The 20,792-nt window shown below is 43.8% G+C and overlaps 1 protein-coding gene across 2 annotated transcripts in view; it reads left to right on the top strand.

Moving 5' to 3' along the window:
* LOC119462165 (cyclin-Y-like protein 1) overlaps positions 1-20,216 on the top strand; it is a 55,282-nt gene extending 35,066 nt beyond the window's left edge. For both annotated transcript variants that reach the window (XM_049667546.1, XM_037723513.2), the window contains exons 5-7: positions 2,633-3,028; positions 11,788-12,021; positions 19,576-20,216. In XM_049667546.1, the coding sequence (XP_049523503.1) occupies positions 2,633-3,028; positions 11,788-12,021; positions 19,576-19,698 (753 nt within the window). In that variant the 3' untranslated portion in view covers positions 19,699-20,216. The remainder of the gene's footprint in view (positions 1-2,632; positions 3,029-11,787; positions 12,022-19,575) is intronic.
* The last annotated feature ends 576 nt before the right edge of the window (positions 20,217-20,792 follow it).

Here is a 20,792-nt window from a genome sequence, read left to right as displayed (position 1 = left end):
AAGAAACAACATTGGTGCTGATAACATAAAAATAAAATATATTCTGAAATATACAAAAAAATATTGCTTCAAGTTCCTACTGCTGATAAAATTTTCAATGTCCTAGCTCGTAAGCAATGTGTGCTCAAACTTTTTTTGTCTAGTGGAAACCGCCTTTTTCCAGTAGGTGGCACAAATATTGTACAAAACGTTACATCATGCTGCGATGCGGGCAGCAAATCTCCACTATATGCTGTAGAGACACTGTAAATAAGATATATAATACTGCAAACATCAGTTCAACATCTGTCAGCCGGCACAAGAAATTATTCTTCCGTCAATAGGCAGAATAAGAAACTCACTGCTAACAGCCGGCAAGTGTTGGTGCTGGTGTTGCTGGTCTTCATCGTCTGAATTAAAATTTTATAATCTGATATCTTCAAGACTCGCTGTGACTAGCAGCATCCAAACAATCATTTGAGGGTGCAACAGAATTGCCTCACCGGTGTTGTCCATGCGAGGGTCCAACTACTGAACCACCATCTTCATGATCACAAGGCGCGAACCTTTGCGCGCTTGTTAAAAATGGCTGCCACATGTCAAATAAACTACTCAGAATATGAAAGATTACTTCTTGGACTATGTTGTAGTCCATAAGGGCGTCAGGAGCCTTGGGCGCAATGCTCGTGAGTCGCATGTTCAAAGCTCGTGGTAGATAAAGAAAATGCAGAAGCATTTTATGGGCTGTAAGTATCCACTCAACCTTCTTGTTATATTTTATAATGGAAGTCATGCCACAGTTGGCACACACGTGAATCAATGAGGAACAGCTATCTCATTCTTTACCATGTTCAAAAGAATGGCCATTTTTTGAAGGCTTTATTATTGACATTTATTGAATATATGATCTTGGTTATAATAAAATTTTATATATTGAAATAAAGCTAAAAACATTCTTTGCAAAGATACATATTTACATGTCAGGGTGTAATATGTCGTATAATTTCTGAAATACAAGCTTTGCTAAAATTGTACAGAAAATGCTTACAATTTTACACACACACACAAAAAAAAAAAAAAAAAAAACGGATGGAAGGAGCATGATCCAGTGCACATGTTAGAATCTATGTGAAGCGAAGCTTTCGTGAAGCGGTTAATGTTATAAATTTGCCCATTTCATTCCATTACGCCTTTGGCGTAATGGAAACTGCCATGTGCTTTTGTGCACCCATGCTACATAATGCAACAAATCTTATATTGGCTAGTATTTCTTGATTTCTTGTTTATATTAAGTTTACTAGCCACTTCATGGCCAATCCCTGTTGCGGGTATGTGCCATTGTATGGAAATTATAATCATCATCATAATTAACATGCACACATGCTTTTTGGCAGATCCCCCAGTGTGAGTTTGTGCCATAGTTAGTATGGAAATTATAATCACCAACAGCATGTGATCATCTCAAAGAGCTAGTTAGTGGCACGATATGTACCGCCTGCTTCTTGGCCAATCCCCAGATGTGGGTATGTGCCAGTGTGGAAATCATAATCATCATCACTTGGCGATCATCTCGAAAGAGCTAGTTGGTGTTGGCGTGCGAACTCTGAATTTTTAATGATCTTAAGTGGGGGGGGGGGGGGGGGACAATTTTTAGTATGTTTTGCCAGATTTTAGTATTTTTTGTCTTCAACTGTAGTACTAGTATTCAAATTTTAAGGTTGGCAGGTTTGCAAATATTTCATTGCACGTAGTGAGCCCACAGCCTCGCATAAAAGCTTGCTCCCTTTCTCCTGCAGCTTTTGAGGCCCCCTCTATTATGCTCGCCTATGATATCATAGACCCGTGACATCAACCATAGGGCGATTGTTCACATTCCTCCAATTCTCTGTCAAATGGGGAGGCCATCCTGGCTCTGCTGCTTTGGCGCTCTCCTGCACCTTTGTTGGGTGCCACCCTTGAAGGGTCAATGTAAGTGCACCACCCAAAAAAGAAAAAAGTAAGGAAAGAGCAATAGGCAGGGCATTGCCATCTGTGCTGCCTTAATTCAGAGGAAACAAACAGGAAAATGGGGAAAGTAAACATTGTGCTCCTTGTATATACATTATTATTAGATCCTTTCAAAAATTTCTGGAAGAACACTTTCATTAAAAGGTATCGCACTCACTCCAGTGTGTTCTCAGTTTTGAAGAAGAAATGTTGCAGGGCCTCTTAAAGTTACTCAAAGAAGTAAGCATGACAGCTTATGACAGTGCACATCTTTGATTTATTTTAGTGTTGTTTTTTTCTTCTTCTGGAGTGAGTGCATTCACCAAGATAAAAGCACTGTGAAGGAGGAGGCTGTAGTAGAGGAGGGTGTCCCTAAAAATAAATTTGGTTGTTTCAAATGTTTTTCTTTACTTTGCCAGATATGTACTATCAACTCCAAAAGTTACGAGATGCAGAACCTATGAATACCTCCAAAGTTCCAATATTCAACCTGAAATTGAGAGGTGCAACCAGCACAACGTTCCACTGTTTCACAGGCTGCATGCTGAAACTGTGCCAATTTTTTTTTTTCTTTTTTTTTCATAACCTGTGCAACAAATATATTTGGAGTCAATATTGCTTTGTAGCAGCCTGCACCTTGAACTGATTGTGTAAATTCATGTTGCAGCTGCAGGAGAAGGCCCCTCTTAAGAAGTCCAACTCGTGCTCAACCATCTACTTGGATGACAGTACTGTAAGCCAGCCCAACTTGCGTTGTACCATCAAGTGTGTCACGCTGGCCATCTACTACCACATTCGGGATCGGGGTGGCCAGCAGCGCACCAATGACATCTTTGATGAACGGCTGCACCCGCTGAGCAAGGAGCCTCCAGAGATGCGTGACCCTGACCACCGGACCATTTACCGCTTTGTGCGCACCCTCTTCAACGCAGCCCAGCTGAGTGCAGAGTGTGCCATCATCACACTCGTGTACCTCGAGCGTCTGCTCACCTATGCTGAGATGGACATTTCTCCCTGCAGCTGGCGGCGGGTTGTCCTCGGTGCTGTTCTGCTTGCCTCCAAGGTGACCGCCTCATTCTTCTTTCCATCTGCACTGGTGGGCTCGATGTTGGTTGTTTTCCCATTTCTTGTTATCTATGCTCGGTGACAACCAAGAACTGAGTAGAAGCACCATCCACAGAACTGCACTGCACCTGTTCTCTGTGCCTCCGTGCTCCAAAACGTTATCAAGGAACACCAGTATTGAGAGTAGTTTGGCTCTACCGTGACATTACAGACATGAGCGGACCTAATTGGCTGGTGCATCTATACAAGTTCTCTTTAAGTTAGAAAGCATTGTTTTTCCATTGCATTCTAAGGTTGGCCCCACCATAGTGAGCATTATGGAAATTTCCCCAGGTTGTAAAGTGTGCTTTCCCGTGTAGCTCTTTTGCTCTGCTCACGGCAATGCAGCAGAAGACAAATACGAAATTCAAAATTCTCATGACCGTTTGATGAGTCAGGCATGCATTTGCTGCTTCAAAATTTGGATGTCCTGTCATAGTGTGTCCTCCATTTTGTGGGAAAGCTGGCATAAATTGGTAAAGACAGAAAAATTTTTTCCCACCTTTTATGGATTTGGGTCAGTACTCCTTTAAAGTTAAGATTCTTAAGTTACATAGAAAGACTGTGTACGGTGGCCTGGACACGGTGGCCTGAATGAGTGGCCACAGTGAAACACAGCATAGCCTCTGCCTGTTACGTGCTGTACAGTGAAGTATGCCATACCAAGAAGCCCAAGTATCTACCCTATGTGATACAGTCGAACCCGGATATATCGAATCTGAAAGGGATCACAAAAAAGTTGGTTATATAGGCCATTCGATTAATAAAATAAAAATTTTATACAAAAATTTTCAAGGGGATTTTACAGCTGTTTCGTATACGTACACAATAATTCGTTATATATGGGTTCAATATATACGGGTTCGACTGTTTTCTAATGACGTCTTCAGATGGTCTCTGTGATCCGCCAAACCTGAGCGGACCAATTCCAGAGGTACTCTGGGTCTAAGTAGGAGATATCTTGTGCCAACCAAACTGCTGCTGGTTGCTTTTTGACGGAGTGAAAGGGAAGGAAGCAAAAGCTGAGTTGGAACTTCCGGTAACGTGGTCAGTGCCACCGCTGGCTGCGTTCTGATGTGAAACATGACGGTGATGGCGGCATACATGGATGATAATTGTCTTTGGTTAGCAGAGCGACGACCGACGTAGGAAGTGAGCGGAGGGACAGGAAAGAGCGTTCTTTCCTGTCCCTTCTCTCGCTTGCTACATCGGTCGTCACGCTGCTAACCAAAGATGCCACATTACCAACATGCCCGCGCTTTCACCCTTGTGTTAATTGTCATCACCATTTAGTAAGTGATAACTTTGTAATAGTGCTTAGACGGTGAAAAACGGTCACCGAAAAAATATAATGTACATGTGTCAATATATTCATTAGTTCGTTATAACCTGTTTTATTGTAACAAGGTTTGTTCACAAGTTTATATTTCAGTCTGTAGGCTCGTGCTGTGCAGCCTGTCTTATGCCGAATTCGCAGTGCACATGCTATTTCTCTGTACGCCTTCTTGTTTAATTGTTTTTATTTGATCACCAATGTGTTTTTTAGTAACTATGTTCAGTATTTCTCCGTACAGTGTGCTTTTGATCACCCATTCAAACGTGAAAAGCCATGTTGCCATTGCCATAGACATTTTAAAATATGCAGGTATTTTTTTTTTTTTTTGTGACGCCAAGGCAAATGGCTTTCAATGCACACTATAGATTTAGAGGCAAGTCAAATAGCTAAGGAGAAAGAATTGCAGCAGAAAAGAAAATTTACAATATTTGCTCTTCAATTTTGCCTCGTGTCTTGTTTACAACTTTTGAGAGAAGTTAGTTGCAAGCACCGTGTATTTGAGAACTGGCTACAGAGGGGGGGGGGGGGGCACTACACCTGGCTGACAGAGGAAGAGGCCCGCATAAACCACACTGGCCGCACCAATCATGCATTGCTGGGTGCATACATGGTTGGATGCATGGAAAGGCCATGGCTTATAAATCCACCTTGTGACCTTTATGAAGGTGTTGCATACAAGGTGTTGCAATACATGCCAGTTCTTGAGCTAAAAAGTCATGCATACTTCATTAAAGCCTTGTCAGATATCTGCACTGGTCTAAAATGGCTATTTTGAGCATTCAATGCTACACCTTTGTTGTTTTTTGACCAAAACAGTCACTTTTGTCACTTGACTGAGTCTTGTTAATGTATAGTATTCACGTGTGAAAGGTACACTTTTTTTTCTTTAAATTCAGGTCTGAAGTTTTCTGGTGTGTGCTATGCATGAGTAAAAAGTAGAGGTGGGCAAATATCAACCTTTTAAAATACGAATAGTAAATATCGAATATCAAATCGAATAGTCAAATGCAGATGCATATATTTAGTGCAGGAATATATTTATTTAGGTATGATTAGGTACCACGCTTACTAGTTCTGACTAGTACTATCAGGGAAAAAGCATCAGTTTTATACATAAAATTACTAACTGTCATAAAAAGAAAAAATAAAGCATGAATAGCTTTTCAACAACATTAGAGCGTGCTTGCAAACAGCCTTTCCAATAAAGAATGATTGTGTATAACTAGCTTTCCAAAAACGCTAAATGCTGAAGAAAGATCAGAAGTTGGGGAGGGGCAAAGCTGCTGAATTACTTGTGTGCTGTAGACATGTGAAAGGGCCCGTTGCAAGAAAACATTACAGGTTGTAGCGTAAAAGTTAAAACTGCTGAATGACAGTGCCAATAATGCTGCCAGCCTGCAAAAAACACTGCTACATGATTAGACTGACAAAAACACTAAATAACAGACAACATACAAAAATTGCAGGTTGTCATGTAGGCTTCTGCCGCAAAACTGAAAACAAAGCTTGTATTACCCATTTTGCTTCTGCACTCCTTCGAAAAAATTTTTTGTTGTGCCACTTTTTATAATTTGCGATACTTTGTTTAGCCGACGGAGAACAGTAACCAGACTTTAACATAAGGTTGTTGTGAAATATTTGCTTAGTTTTGAATATTCAAGAATACTGAATACAGTTAAACCTGGATATAACGAAATTGACAAATTCCCGAAAAACTTCGTTATAAAGAAGATTTCGTTATATGCAGGTTCGGCACGAAAATTTGAAAAAGAAACGCTTACCATATTTACTCGATTCTTACCGCTTACCGATGGTGTCGTAGCGTCATATAAAGCCCATTTATAGTCCAATGTTATCGGCGCGTGGGCCAGCGTTGTTTGAGGCCAGTCGTGCTACCCCGGTTATGCTGCGCCATCTCCTCTATACTCCGATGTGCACGCCGTCTTGCACGATTCTGTAATTACAATATCAAAATGCCACAAATTTATAATGATAGGGGGTGTAAGCATCTAGGTATACATAGGGTTGTTCGTTTTTGGGTTTTATATTTTTTTATATTCGGGGGCTAAAAACCGGGTGCTGTTTTTCAAGCTGATAATTGGGGAGAAATTGGGTTTTTTGTGGCACCATTCCGAAATTCGGGTTTTTTCGGGTTAAATTTACAAATGTACAAACTAATACATTACATTTGAGGTTTCTTTTTTATCGGAGAGTACCACGAGCTCCTTAACGCTAACGCATTAAAACTAGACATCTGTTTCAAGCTGGTAATCGGGGAGACATCAGGGCTTTTTAGCAGATACTCCTAAGTTCGGCATTTGTTTCGAAATAAATAAGTAGGTAATCTTCTTCTTCTTTCTAGGGTTTTGCGTGCCAAAATCAGTTGTGATTATGAGGCACGGCATAGTGGAGGGCTCCGGATTAATTTTGACCACCTAGGGTTCTTTAACGTGCACTACAACGCAAGCACACAGGCGTTTTTGCATTTCTCCTCCATTGAAATGCAGCCACCGCCGCAAGGATTTGATCCCGCGACCTTGTGCTGAGCAGCGCAACTGAGCTACCGTGGCGGCTAATTAATAAGTAAAAATGATAGTAAAGAGCACTGATAACTTCTAGAAAATGTCACGGTGTGTTACTAACTCAGAGTTAGGCATGCTCGTTGGGTAGTTGGTTGAGAGCTGTGTAGTGTCCACAGTGCTATCTGGAGCTTCAGCCATGGCCTTGAAGTACTTGATCAGACAAAAAGGAGCGCTACTGTTTAACCTTATTGAAGGAGTATCGCACTTAAGAAGTGCGGCATTAATTTGATTTCCTGCGTGAACTATTTAATTGTAAAAGTATCCTAAGTTGCCTTTTGCTTGCTCTCAAAGCTTCTTCTGCATGCTCTGGTTGCCGCGGTGTGTAAAAATGGTGTTCACTCCAGTGGGCATTTCAGTTGAAGTGTTGTGCTTGTTCTATGTGTTTTGTGTCTGTCCTGCCTAAATTTGGTGCTGGTAAATCATGTTTCACTGTAGTTTTAACAAACTAGCCCAGCTTTCTCATTTGATTGCCGTACTTTCTATGGCTATGCTGCATTTATGCAGGTGTGTTCTATTACAGAAAGCACCAATGATTACTCTGAGACAAGGAACGATGTCCCACAATGTGCTCTACACCAGTTTTAGGACAGCCACATCAGTAGCTAAATTCGATAGACATGATTAGGTGCAGCTAGGTTGCAATGCTATTGTTGCACAATTAAGCATGCTTATATTGAGCGTGGATATTGCAAATTGTCTCTATTGAACAATGCAAATATTCCCTGTGGAATCCAACATAAAAATATGTGAGTGTTGTGTGCCAATATTAAACTTCTGTTGGCACATTTGATGTATTAACTACTTGCATTGTCATGCTTTTCATAAAGTGAGTTTTCATTTTGTGCATCTAATGCTTTATTATTGCTGTGATATAGTCAATCAGGTTACAAAGTATGGGATTGCTTGAGAGGCCTCCCATGGATTGCCTGCTTGTCCTAATGTTACAAAGAATAATAGAGTCACTTTCAGCTGTGGAATGAACTGTAACTGGTGGCAGCCGTAGTCAGAAAATATTAGTCATGTTCAGGGCACCTTGTTGCTGTGTTGATGCCATATTGAGAGTTCAGCAGTGTGCACCACAGTGTGGTGTGGTGCACCACAGCAGTGTGGTGCACCATAGGTGCACCACACTTTATACTCCACCTGAGCAAGTTTTCTTGAGAGAGCCGCCAAAGCTACTCAGAATGAGGCTGACAGCTGTGTTATGTTGCTCTGGAGTATAGTACTGGCACTGAAGCATTTACTCTATAACCCTTCAGCCATAAAATAGAGTGATGCTTGAAAATGCTCTTATGTTCTTTGCACAGAGTGGATTGTAATTAATCTGGGTTTTCGGTTTCTGCATGTTGCCTATTAAAGTGGAGTGACACCTGAGAAATTCTAGTTGGTTTCAGCCCAAAAGCTGAAAATCATCACAAAACCAACATGCATCTTGGAACACACACAGGGGCATCTTTATGGGTCAGTTCAAGGGGGGGGGGATAGGCATTTTTTTTTGTGTGTGCATACATATATAGTACTCATACAGGGTGTCCCAGCTAACATTAGCCAAGCTCTTAAAAATAAAATATAGAATATACAAGAACGCAACCAATGGTATTCGGTCAGCAGTGACGTACCGCATCAGGAGGATGTTTTTCATAATTGAACTACAGTTAAACCTGCTTATAATGAACCTCCATATAATGAATTCCTTGATATAACGAAGTTTTTCTATTCCCTGCCGTTACTCCATAGAAGCACATGTATTTGAGACCTCTACATAACGAAGTGGCAGCGGGAGACCCCCTCGAAATAACGAATTTTCCCCGCCGACAACCTAGAGATTTCGCCCTAAATTTTGTCATTTTTGCGCGAGCAGCAACCGGAAGCACCTTCTCCGCCGCGACGGAATGCGAAGTGACAGCGTCGCGCTTGGCGCGCTTGAATTCACGGCGACTGCAAGGGGAGAGCGAGCGCATGTGTGTGTGTGTGTGCGAGCGAGCGTGCGCGAGGCAGGCCTGCATCCCTCGATCTGGTGATCTTGCCGCCGTGGGCGTGACCTTTCCCCCTCCCGATAAAACGGGTCCAAAAATTGCCTGCGCGTTAGAATCGAGTACGACCCTATATCGCCATCGGCATATCAATATGGCCGCCTCCTACGCACTTCGAGCGTAGCTCCCATAGTTTCGACCGTGTGCTGTAGTACTTGTGCTTAGGCATTAGTCTACCATTTTAGTTAAACAGCGAATGTTTACAAGTTTATACGGCCGATAAAACTACTATCCTTACTTCGTATAGCTGTCTGCTAATTTGCTGTCGCAATCGATGCTTCGCCTTTCGGGCGAAACTGGGACTTTTTTGTTCATCGCAACTTTAGTGTATTGGGAGTAAATCTTGAGCGATAGTTATATTTCTGTATGAAAGCATGAGGTGCGCGGTACTGTAAAGAACTTTTTTCCTCTCTTTTGGTCTTGGAAAATGGGTGCACGTTACAATCGAGGGCGGGTTAGTGTGTTTCTTTTTAGAATTTTCGTGCCGAACCTGCATATAACGAAATCCTCTTTATAACGAAGTTTTTCGAAAATTTGTCAATTTTGTTATATCCAGGTTTAACTGTATTCATAATTAGATGAGATTATGTATTTAACAAGCTTTTTAATTACTGAATTTAGGGTGCAGATTTCAATAGAAAAGTAATGGTGTTTTAAAACACCCTATTCAGATCTTGTCAGTGTACTGTGCCGTGTTATAAAGAAAACGCGCGAAATATGAAAACAGCCGCATAATTGCGCGTCTGTGTTAACAGTGGTCCTAGGTGTTACTCGGAAGTAGTAACTCTGCTCAATGCCTTTGTCCTCCTCCTCAATGTCGCTGCGCACTGCATTGGCTTTGCACTTCACATGAAAAAGGCAGCTCGCAGTGACCAACGCCAATGTTGATGCCTCGCCACTTTCACATGTCCGCTGAGCCAGGCATTGAGCAAAGTCAATTCTTCCGAGTAACGCGCCTGGGACCGCTGGTGTTGCGGGGCACGGATGCGTAATCATGCGGCTATTCTCCCCCCACCTTTAAATCTGCCAATGAACATGGTATCACTTTATTTCTTAAAAACCACAGTGAAAGCATTCTAAGTTCCAAATCCACAGCAATTGTTCAAAAAATTTTATGCAGTTGCAAATGGCGGTGCCTTTCCTTTGAGGGAATGTTGTGGTGACTTTGTTGCTTGCTTTATACATGTTCACTGTCATTCACATATTCCTTTCTGAGCTTTAACTTTGTCTCATCTTGCCTTGATCTCAAAATTCTTGAGGCAAAGCATGTTGTTTTTAATATTTCTGGTTCATACCTGAGCGGCTCTAAGGCTATTTAGACATGATGCCATTGGATGTCAGAACTTGCAGGATGTAAAAAAAAAAACTAATGGAAAAAAAACTCACTTTTTCTAGGACATAGCTCCATGGCAACACAAATTACTCAGCATAATGTGTTGAGCTATTTTGTCATAATGAATTCATTTGTGTTACTTGAACGGGAAATTTGCCATCCCCCTGATTGTGGCATAATGCCACCAGACCAAACTCGTACATGTTCCTCAGAAATAAAATGCGATGGTTGACCTTAAACTACAGTTCTCTTTCCTAGGGACCAGTAGCATTATACTATAGCCAGATTGATGGCAACTTTCTTTTGTATAAGGATCATAAAATTTTGCTGAAGGTGGACTTATAGTTCAAATTTTGGTATAAGAGCAAAAGGGCATTTGATGCTTTGAAAGTGCTGCTCATAAAATAGCATGGTGTGTCAAAGTTGGCTCGAGTCCATTTCTGATCGCAGGTTGGTGCAGGTCTCTGTAGTTCAGATCACTTCTCTGCTGATGCCGGGTAGGTGACTGAGTTTGAAGTGGTCAAGTCCAGCTTCATAAGTTTGCAATATTTTATTAAGTACACGTACAAGAAACCATTGTGCTTAACTGTTTGCTTGGCAGCATTGTGCAATGAGTAAATAACTTTCGAAGTTTGCCTCTCTGCTCAGAGGCAAGAGTCATGACTTGGGAACAATTACCGTATTCATTCGAATATAGGTCGACCGTTTTTTTTTTTTTTTTTCTTTTTTACTGAAATGTTGGGCAAAATGAGTTATCAACCTATGTTCGTGACCAAAGAACGTCGACCTATATTCATAAGCAAAGCCAGCAAAAGTAACAAGCTAATGGAGTTCCTCCTTCAAGCCTGCCGTAAAGCCAGTCTGTAGATTATCCAGGCTGGCTTTAAGAAATGCAGCATATCCAATGCACTCGACGGCCCCGAGGACTCCGTTATTTGGGGTGCCGAGGGTGCCTGCGAAGCATCCAGCGAGTACAGCTTCTCTGGCAGTTCTGACAAAGATGCAGCTTGTGGCATCGGATAGCGATGTTTAGTAGCCAAGCTTACGGTAAATAAACGTGTGTCATGTTCAGAGTTCTTCGTTTTACTAAAAAAGAATGGGTCGACCTATATTCGAATTGTTTTTATTTCACAGCGAGTTCGATATACACGGGCCGACTTATATTCGCGTTTGACCTATCTTCAAGTGTAAATTTAACAAAACTGCTAACAGGAAATTGTACACTGAATTATAACCACATCAGTTTCTCTGTGCTCTGTGGCCATGATGTGATAGCAGACGTGTGCAGTTGGAGGACAACAGATTTGTCACTTGTGTAGCATTTCTGCATTATTTTGTAGCTGTCGTGTGGCTGCACAACAATCTAGTCACTTTGCATTTAGTTTTTGAATATTGTTGATGTAGTCCAAAAACACTAGATGTTATTGTGTGCAGGTGTGGGATGACCAGGCTGTTTGGAATGTTGACTACTGCCAGATCCTCAAAGAGATCACAGTGGAGGACATGAATGAGCTTGAGCGCCAGTTTCTGGAGCTGCTTCAATTCAACATCAATGTGCCGGCTAGCGTCTATGCCAAGTACTACTTTGACCTCAGAACCCTGGCTGATCACAATGAACTGGCTTTCCCGTCAGAGCCACTCAGTAAAGAACGGGCACAAAAACTTGAGGTAAGCTTACCGAGTCCAAGTACATTCTCCTGCAAGAGTATGACGGCTACCGCCTTTGTAACCAGAGCTTGCCAGCTTCTGTACCTTGTAACTGTGGTGGCTTGCTCTCACCCACAGTGGGTGCTGAAATTTCTTGTCACTGCTGGCATAGTCCTTCCATGTTTTTTTCTGGTCCCAAAACTGCTGCATCAGTTTCATATAGAGCCAGCGCGCACACTAGAGGCGCAACTGTGCATCAGAGGGCATGCTAATGCTGCTACCGCTGTGGTTGTATGGGGGGCAGCCTCCAGCGCAACCGTCGCTTTACTTTCATGTAACTATTGTAACATTCAACATGCATAAATAACTGCCTGAGCGCGTCTTCTGCCATGAAATGATCGCCCGGGCGAAAAACAATAGCCGCTCATAACCTTGCAGAAAAGAAAAAAATATTGCAGAATTTTACGTGCCAAAATCACCATATGATTATAAGGCACGCCAGATTGGGAGACTCTGGATTAATTTTGACCACCTGGGGTCCTTTAACGTGCACCTAAATCTAAATACACATTTTTTTTTTTGCATTTTGCCCCCATCGAAATGCAGCCGCCGTCTCAGTCCAGATTTATTTCTCAGCTCCGTTCATCTCAACGCTTCGATAGGTTCCGCTTTTAAATATGTGCCTGAAATTAAACACCGCACATATGCTACAAAGCGCCAGTGGTGCCACTTGTAAACAGATGCAAACATCTGGGCTGTTGCACCCCCACTCACCCAAGGAAGTGCCAACTCTCGGTTGTGCATAGTGCCAGCTTTTTCGCTGAGCACAGCTGTTTACTTTCTGTTAACTTGTGAGCAGTATCTTATCAGACCAAAACAATGAATTCGTTACTACAAGGGCTGCTTCTGTAGAATGACTTCAATTAATGAAAAAAAAAGGGGGGGCGGGGGGGGGGACTGAGCTGCTCAGTGCGCTTCAGATTTCTCGGCAAAGTGTTCCCATTTTGAACAAAATTTAGGTAGGATAAATGCAAGACAAACCTCACACAGGGGTGGGACTCCTGTGCCAAATGCGCCATTTTTACAAACACAGATTGCTGCGCCAAACTGCGCCAAACATAGAAAATTTACCGAAATTGTGCCACGCTGTGCCAGAACGGCTTTGGCATGTGTGCTCCGGCAGTGGCCACGAACAGCGAGCGGATTCGTTCTCCAAAAAAGAGTGCAGCCAATCACATTCCTCAGACCACATGACGGCACTTCCGCACAGTTTCTCGTGATTTTCGCGCTTATAACATTAGACTTTTCCGCGCTTCCGGCAAGTGGCCGGCGCGTGTGCAGCCACTCCCGGCTGTTGTCACTGCTGGCGTTCGGAACGGCCAGGGTGGCTGTATTTAGAGTGTACTAGAATACGATTGATTGGGCCGAGCGGTGCGGCGCTCTCTAGCTGGGGCGCAAAACAACGAAAAGTAGGCTGAGGGCAGTGCGAGTGAACTAGATATTAAAGGGAGTCGCGCGCTGCAGCGGGTACAGCGGGCAGGCGTCTCTATCCACAGGGCCAGTATACAGTAAACATATTGCAATCTGTTTGATAGCGAAAGCTTTACTAACCTAGTCGAGCAGAGTTTCGCCTGCCGCCTTGGCAACGCTTCACGTGACTCGCTGCGTGCGCTAGCCACCGCCGCCGCCGACTTGGCGCATGCGCTCTCCGTGGCTGGGTTGCCGCCTGGCCACTCAGCTAAGGCGTTGCGCTGCTGAGCACGAGATCGCGGGATGAATCCCGGCCGCAGCGGCTGCATTTCGATGGAGGCGAAATGCAAAAACACCCATGTGCTTGCGTTGTAGTGCACGTTAAAGAACCCCAGGTGGTCAAAATTAATCTGGAGCCCTCCAATACGATGTGCCTCATAATCAGAACTGGTTTTGGCACATAAAACCCCAGAAAAAAGAAGCCGCCTCAATATGTGACTCGCCGCGCTCGCCTAGTCAGTGCGAGCTTGGCCATGGATGACAGCGAGGCCGGTCCATCATCTCTGAGCGTTGCGCGGGAGCGGGAGGCTTTTAGCCGTCGTCGGCAAGCGGTATCTGACCACTCCTCGGATATCGCCCGGCGAGCTGCTTCACTATAGAGGGTCCGGAATGCCAAGCCTAATCACAATCATGTCTAGCCACTGACCTAGACACAGCCGTCGTACCTGGCTTAACGATGAGTGCATACCTAAGTACGTATAATACAGTATAGACCACTTATAATGTAACCGCTTATAGTGCAGGACCGGATATAGTGTGGTCTTTTCAGACTCCCGTTAATTTTCCCATAGCACTTCATGTATACACGTATCACTTATAGTGCAGTTGCAGGAAACGAAATACCGGTTACAGTGCGGCTGCCTGGGAGTATGGAAGTCAGCGGAGACGGCGAACGCTCCCCTCAAACGGGCGCCCCAAGGAGTGCTCGAGGAAGAAAGAGAGACGAAGTGGAGGAGAAGGGCACGTGGTGCGAACGAACAGCCAGTGAGGCTGAAACCAGAATCTTGAGTGCGAGTCGTGAAATATCACGGCGCGCATAGCAAGCGAGGGTCACGAAACTTCAGGGAGTGGGCGGCGCCGGCACGGCACGGCGAAGGGCGCACGCGGAGACCGTGGAATGTGAGGGAGGAGGGCGGCAGGGAAGCGGATTCCGCCGCTTCGGTGGCCCTCCCTCGTAGCTCCCTCACTTTCGACTGTCACCGTGCGCGCCCGCCGCTCCAGCCGGCCCGGCGCCAGCTCCTCGAAGTTTCGTTTTCTGCCGTTATCTGGAAGCGGGCGTTTGCCGGCGTGGGCAGTTTTGTTGGCCGGCCTAGAACAGAGCCGCTGCTTCCCTCTGCGCCGTAGCCGCAGCGTGCAAGGTCAACACGTGACTAGAAAGTAGAGGAAGCATGAAGGAGAAAGAAGGGTTCACTGCCATTTTCTACGCGTGGCTACGGTAGCGTGGCTGAGACGTCGGCACGTACACGCATGTTCCTGCGCAACGCAACCATTTGAGAGAGGGTGAAATTTCCGCCGCGTTTTTGTTTGTTTCTTTTTTTTTTTTTTTTTTAGTTCGCGTGCGACATTGAGGGGTCTCTCCTAAGAGTTTACTCTATGGCGGTGCCGGAGCAATGCCGGTCGGAAGCGCCGCCGCGTGATTTGGTTCGAATTAACGAGATTCGACTGTGAATTGAGTTCTAGCCGCATCTTGACTGTCGCATACGCGTGGCGGCTCGGTGCACATGTTTTGCATATGTGCGGGCCTTGCAAATTGTTGCTTTGGTTATAGTGCGGATATTTGCGACTCCGGCGGCTTACGTTATAAGCGGTCTACACTGTAGTAAGTAGTGCATCAAGTTGGGCTAGTTGGTTGAAGTTCATATTGGAAAGATTTTAACTGCGCTATAAACATGGACAAAGGAGGACGAAAAAGACAACACGTGTGCAGTATGTGTGTCTGCGCACGTGTTGTCTTTTTCGTCCTCCTTTGTCCATGTTTATAGTGCAGTTAAAATCTTTCCAATATGTCCTAAGTATAATAATTACAGCTAAATCAAAGGTTAACGAAGTGAAACCATGACTTAACCAGGCTAAGCCACAGCCAATTTTTATGCCCATATGGGCGAGGCCTGAGCAAGTTCGACATATCGCGAAGGGCTAATGGCGGATTTGGAATAAAAAGTTGCAGGGTTCGCCCGAAAGGTGAAGCATCGTTTGCGATAGCACATTAGCAGACAGCTATAGAATTAAGGATAGTAGTTTTATCAGCCGTATAAACTTGTAAACATTGGCTTATTAACTTAATTAACAAGCATGGTGTCATGCGCACACAAGCAAACGTGAACACATCTCACTCAATGACCGCAGAAACTCACTGTGTAAATACTGGAGTGAGGAAGCGCTGCAGAAGCAGCGAGCGAATTGACCTTCGTGCTGCTTCTCGTTTTAACGCGAACTAAGTGGCAGAAACAGCGCGCACGAAGCTGCGCGCTGTTTGATGTTGCCAGGTCAGACAAGACGGTGTAGCCCAAAGCTAGAGAAATTGTAGGCCAAATGTAGCCAAACATAAAAAAGAGCAAAATATTCTGTAGCCAAATATAGCCATCTTTATTTGCAGTTTTATCTGTGTAAACATTTTCACATTCGACTACGCCAATCCTTTTTTGCACAACCCGTCGTAACAAAAGGTCCGTGCCGCCGTGGCGGTCGATCCTTGACCTGAACAACAGCGACGTCATGCTTGAACATAGAACACTTTTTAGTTGGCCCCGGAAGTTCTCAAGTTCCAGCGAATCGCTGCAGAGGGCAAAATCACAGTGCTTTTATTTTAAGAAAGATAGTACTAAGTGATTATTTTTAGTTATTTGCAGTAATATTAACTACGAACTCTGCGTTTAACTGTTGTGAACGCAAAATAATGTTCAGCATCATCGACCTCTCAAGTGACCTCTGCCTAAAACGTAGAACAAGTTCAGCTGTCAAGCGGTATGCGACGGCGACGTGCCCACGGCTTCTTTTTTTATTAGCCAAAACCAGTTTTTCGCGCTATGATATCTCGCATTATTTGTCTCATCGTCCTATCTTATTTTCTCGTTTCTTTTGTTTTATTTTTTCAATTAGCTTGACCCGGGTTAGCTGGTACATGCTCTATCTAGTTAGGGTTGTTCGTTTTCGAGTTTTATTTATATTGTTTTTTAATTCGGGGTTAAAAATCGGGAGCTATTTTTTCAAGATGATAATTGGGGAGAAATCGGATTTTTTGTGGAACTATTCCGAAATTCAGGTTTGTTTGGGTTTAAATTTACAAATTTACAAGTAATACATTACATTTTTTTTTCATAGGAGGGTATCACGAGCTCCTTAACGCTGACACATTAAAACTAAGGATCTGTTTCAAGCTGGTAATCGGGGGGACATGAGGGTTTTCTAGCGAATACTCCAAAGTTTGGCGTTTGGAAACTAATAAGTAATAATGACTGTAAAGAGCATTGATAACTTCTAGAAAGTATAACATTTTGTTTACGAAAAGCTGGTCATCAATTCTTTACACATCCTTGTTAACATACATTATCATCTGCATGCGCAACGTGTCGGTCTCCATCCAGGACCTGTCCGTCTCCATCCAAGACCTGTCCGATCTTTGAACGTATCTCAGCTAAGAGAAAGTTCTCTCAACATCACAGCTTCCTTTAGCTAGACATAACACGGTGACATGGTAACACGGTGAGTTACTAACTCAGAGTGAGGCGTGCTCGTTAGGCGGTTGGTTGAGAGCTGTGTAGCGTCCACAGTGCTGCACGCAGCTTGTGAAATGAAGTCTATAGGTCACTGGTTAAGCCAACAGGATCAAACTTCGCTGTCCTGAGGCAGGGTAGCTGGCGCGTGTGCACGACAAACTCCGTGCAACGTAAAAGAAAGAAAGAAAAATACGTTGGTATATGGTTTACGAATTCGGGGAGAAATCGGGTTTGACCCGATTCTCCTGAAACATGTTCGGGGTGTAAAAATCGGGTAAAATCGGGTTTTACCCGAATACGAACAACCCTATAAATCGTGTCCATTTACTTCACCCTGGCTGCCATCTTTGGTCTCTAGCACGCCAAGAACATGCATTAAAAAAAAGTGACAGACAACAGATGCCACTCAATGTCTGAATCGGTGTAAGCAAAGCTTTAGAAGATTACTGTGCAAAACGGCACACCCGTGTAAGGAGCGCGCAGTCGTTTTTGGCGACGAGCAACGTCCAGAATGTAACTTGCTCGAAACGGTAAAAGCTGCGACGGCGCACAAAGAGCAAATGTAAATGACAAATTGATAACAGTGGTAATCCTGTGAAAACCGGTTACTGTGAAAAAGCAAGCTATGTTGATGTGCTAATAATCATTGCTGGAGGTCTACGTGCCAAAACCACGATATGACTAGGAAACATGACACAGCGGGGGACTCCGAATTAATTTTGACCATCTGGGGTACTTTAACGTGCACCTAAATCTAAGTACACGGGTGTTCCTGCATTTCGCCTCGATCGAAATGCAGCCACCGTGGCCGGGAATCAAACCTGCGTCTCGAGCCAGCAGCGTGACACCTCACCTGCTAAGCTAACACGGTGGGTGATGTTCACGTGACGTGGTGCTCTGATGTCATCGTGGCAAACATGTTTCGATATTAGCACAATGAGTACCTGCATGTATGACGTTACGGACAAGCCATCTATAAGTAAAAGCATCAGGACCCGCCTTTGAGCTCGGGGTCTTGCTCCCATTCTTTTTTAGACTTTCTCGCATACTTGGCCCACTTCCCAATGGTTCGATTCTCCTCTCCGAGGAGGATCCGAGCTTAAGTCCAACCTATCGAAATGAATCTCGAATGTAAGCACGCACAAAAATTAATCTCGCGGGAAAAGCAAAATGGCAGTAAAGCTTAGTGTGAGAAATGTGGAGCAGGTCGAAAGTTGTGCCCCGCACGATACTTCACCCAGAAGCCATGCCCATGAACACACTGGAGCGTGTCTTCTACCTGTGCTACCCTTCTTTCTTGTCGGCGCCAAGATTGCCCGACCCTATTTTGTTGCTCTCCCTTTCTGAGCATAGCCATGTAAGTACATGCAGTGTACTGTGAAAAACCCTCTACTCCCAGGCTCATCCCGATGCCTGGGGGTCGAGTGTCTAACGGTGAAGCGGGGTGTAAGTTTTAAGTGCATCAAAGATCAAAGCCACCGGCTTGGACAACGGCGCAGAGAGGGGAAGGGGGGGGGGGGGATAGGGGGCATTTCGCGCACGCACAACCACGCTGCCGCGCTAAAACATAGCCTTCGAGATTCCTTCTACTCGATCAGAGCCACCTCTAGAGTGTGGATTAGGACGATACTTATAGCCTAAACAAAGCCAAGTCGCAGATTTTGAGTAGCCCATATATAGCCACATAGCCATGCCGTCCAAGTTGATGCCAAACATTTTTTTCTGTAGCCCATTTTGGCTATATATAGCCAAACGTGGCAACACTGCCCAACCTTAGGAGGCAATTTCTCTACACAGTGACATGCATCTGCAACCTGGCCCTTAAAGCTGGCTACCAACTTGGCATAGTATATATATCAGCACTACTGATGAGTTTAACGTGTTGTAGAAGTCTATGCTCAAAACCGGCTATGTTGTGTGCCTTTTCAGCATTGCATGGGCTCAGCTCGTAGCCAGCATGTTTGGCTGTGGAATAATCTACTAAGCAATATTCACAATCTATTTAATATCTGGCATCTGTTAAAAGCAAATTTTTGCCCTACAAAGGCAAAAGTCCGCTAGAATGGCGACACTGTCAAATACTGATCATTTCTCGTAGAACTGAATTTCTGAAAATAAATTCAGTGTATGTATTTAGGTGTTTTCAGTCATTACCAAAAATACTCAGTTATATCTTTTAGCCTCTTTTTTTTTTTTTTTACATGACTTAACACTGATGTTCTCACCCCAAGAATGTCACTAAATGAACGTGTAAAGAGTGGTTTTTGTTTGTCGGTTTGCGCACTCTGCCTTTCACCGTAAAGAGCTTGCCTGCATTGCTTATTTGCAGGCCATGTCAAGGGTGTGCGAAGACAAGCTGGGTGAACTCCATAGGAACGGCTTTAAAAAGTGGTCCAGCCTGGACAATGTGAACAATGTCTCTGTTCGCCGCAGCACAGCCATTCTGTCCTGATGATACTGTCGTCCGTATTTGCTTCCCTTTGTCAGGTCCTTGCCAAACACAACCTAATGTTGAGTATTTTTTATACATGTTATTTTCTTTCTCGTGATGGTGCTGAAATTGAACTAATTGCGTCTTAAAAGCGCAAAAACTGTTATACCTAGTTATGGATATGTTTGAAGAAGCCTGTTTATTTAAAACATAAGGAATTGAGTCATATTGGCTGTTAGTTTTACACAATTTGGAAACATGTTTTTGTTTGTTTATTTTGCTGTTATATTCGTTGCTTATACACTCGTTGCTATACTTTTGTGTGTTTCATTCCGCACATTTACCGGGACAGAAGGCACAATCCATAACTTTAGACTTTCTTTTAATCAGGCCTTGGAATGAATGTACACAAGGGACTTTGTTTATCATGTTATGTCAATAAAATTTCATTTACAAAGCACTTTATGCAAGTTCTTTTACTGGATGGTAATACTTGTACAAATTTATGATAATAAACATGTAAATTCTCGCTTAAACAATGTGTCCAGTGCATCATTCCTGCTTAGTAAGGCAGCACTAGCGGATGGTGTAGTGCATTGCTGTTAGGCACTTCATGAGTGGATGGCGCTGAACCGTGCTTGCTAAAGCATAGCAGAAATATGTGCCTTTTCCTACTCTGAACCACTGTAGTGTATACTAGGTGTGTTCAAAAAGAAACCGAACTTTTGAAATAGCGCGCCAACTGGCAGAGGGAGTGCGCTGCGGCTACTGAGCGCATGTAGCTGCAGGTTTAGACAACAAACTGCCATTTGCCGCGTTTCGCTCTGACCGTTAGTTGACGAGCTACAGCCGCTGAAGTGAGCACATGAGCAAGGTGTTGTTCGGATTGGTGTCAAAGTGACAATGAAGGAATTGGAAGAACAGCGTCTGTGTGTGTGTGTGTGAAGTTCTCCTACAAACTTGGGAAAACTTTCACACAGACATTTAAGTTGCTTAGCCAAGCATACGGGGAGGACTGTATAAGTTGCATGCAGTGCTATGATTGGTTCAAGCGTTTTGAAGACAGAAGAATGTCAGTCGGTGACGATCCTAATCCTGGACGAACTTCCACATCC

This window comes from Dermacentor silvarum, chromosome 1 (assembly GCF_013339745.2).
Source record: "Dermacentor silvarum isolate Dsil-2018 chromosome 1, BIME_Dsil_1.4, whole genome shotgun sequence".
NCBI classification, from domain to species: domain Eukaryota; kingdom Metazoa; phylum Arthropoda; class Arachnida; order Ixodida; family Ixodidae; genus Dermacentor; species Dermacentor silvarum.
The sequence above is the reverse complement of the archived record's forward strand: the minus strand, read 5'-3'. Positions and strand labels throughout refer to the sequence as shown.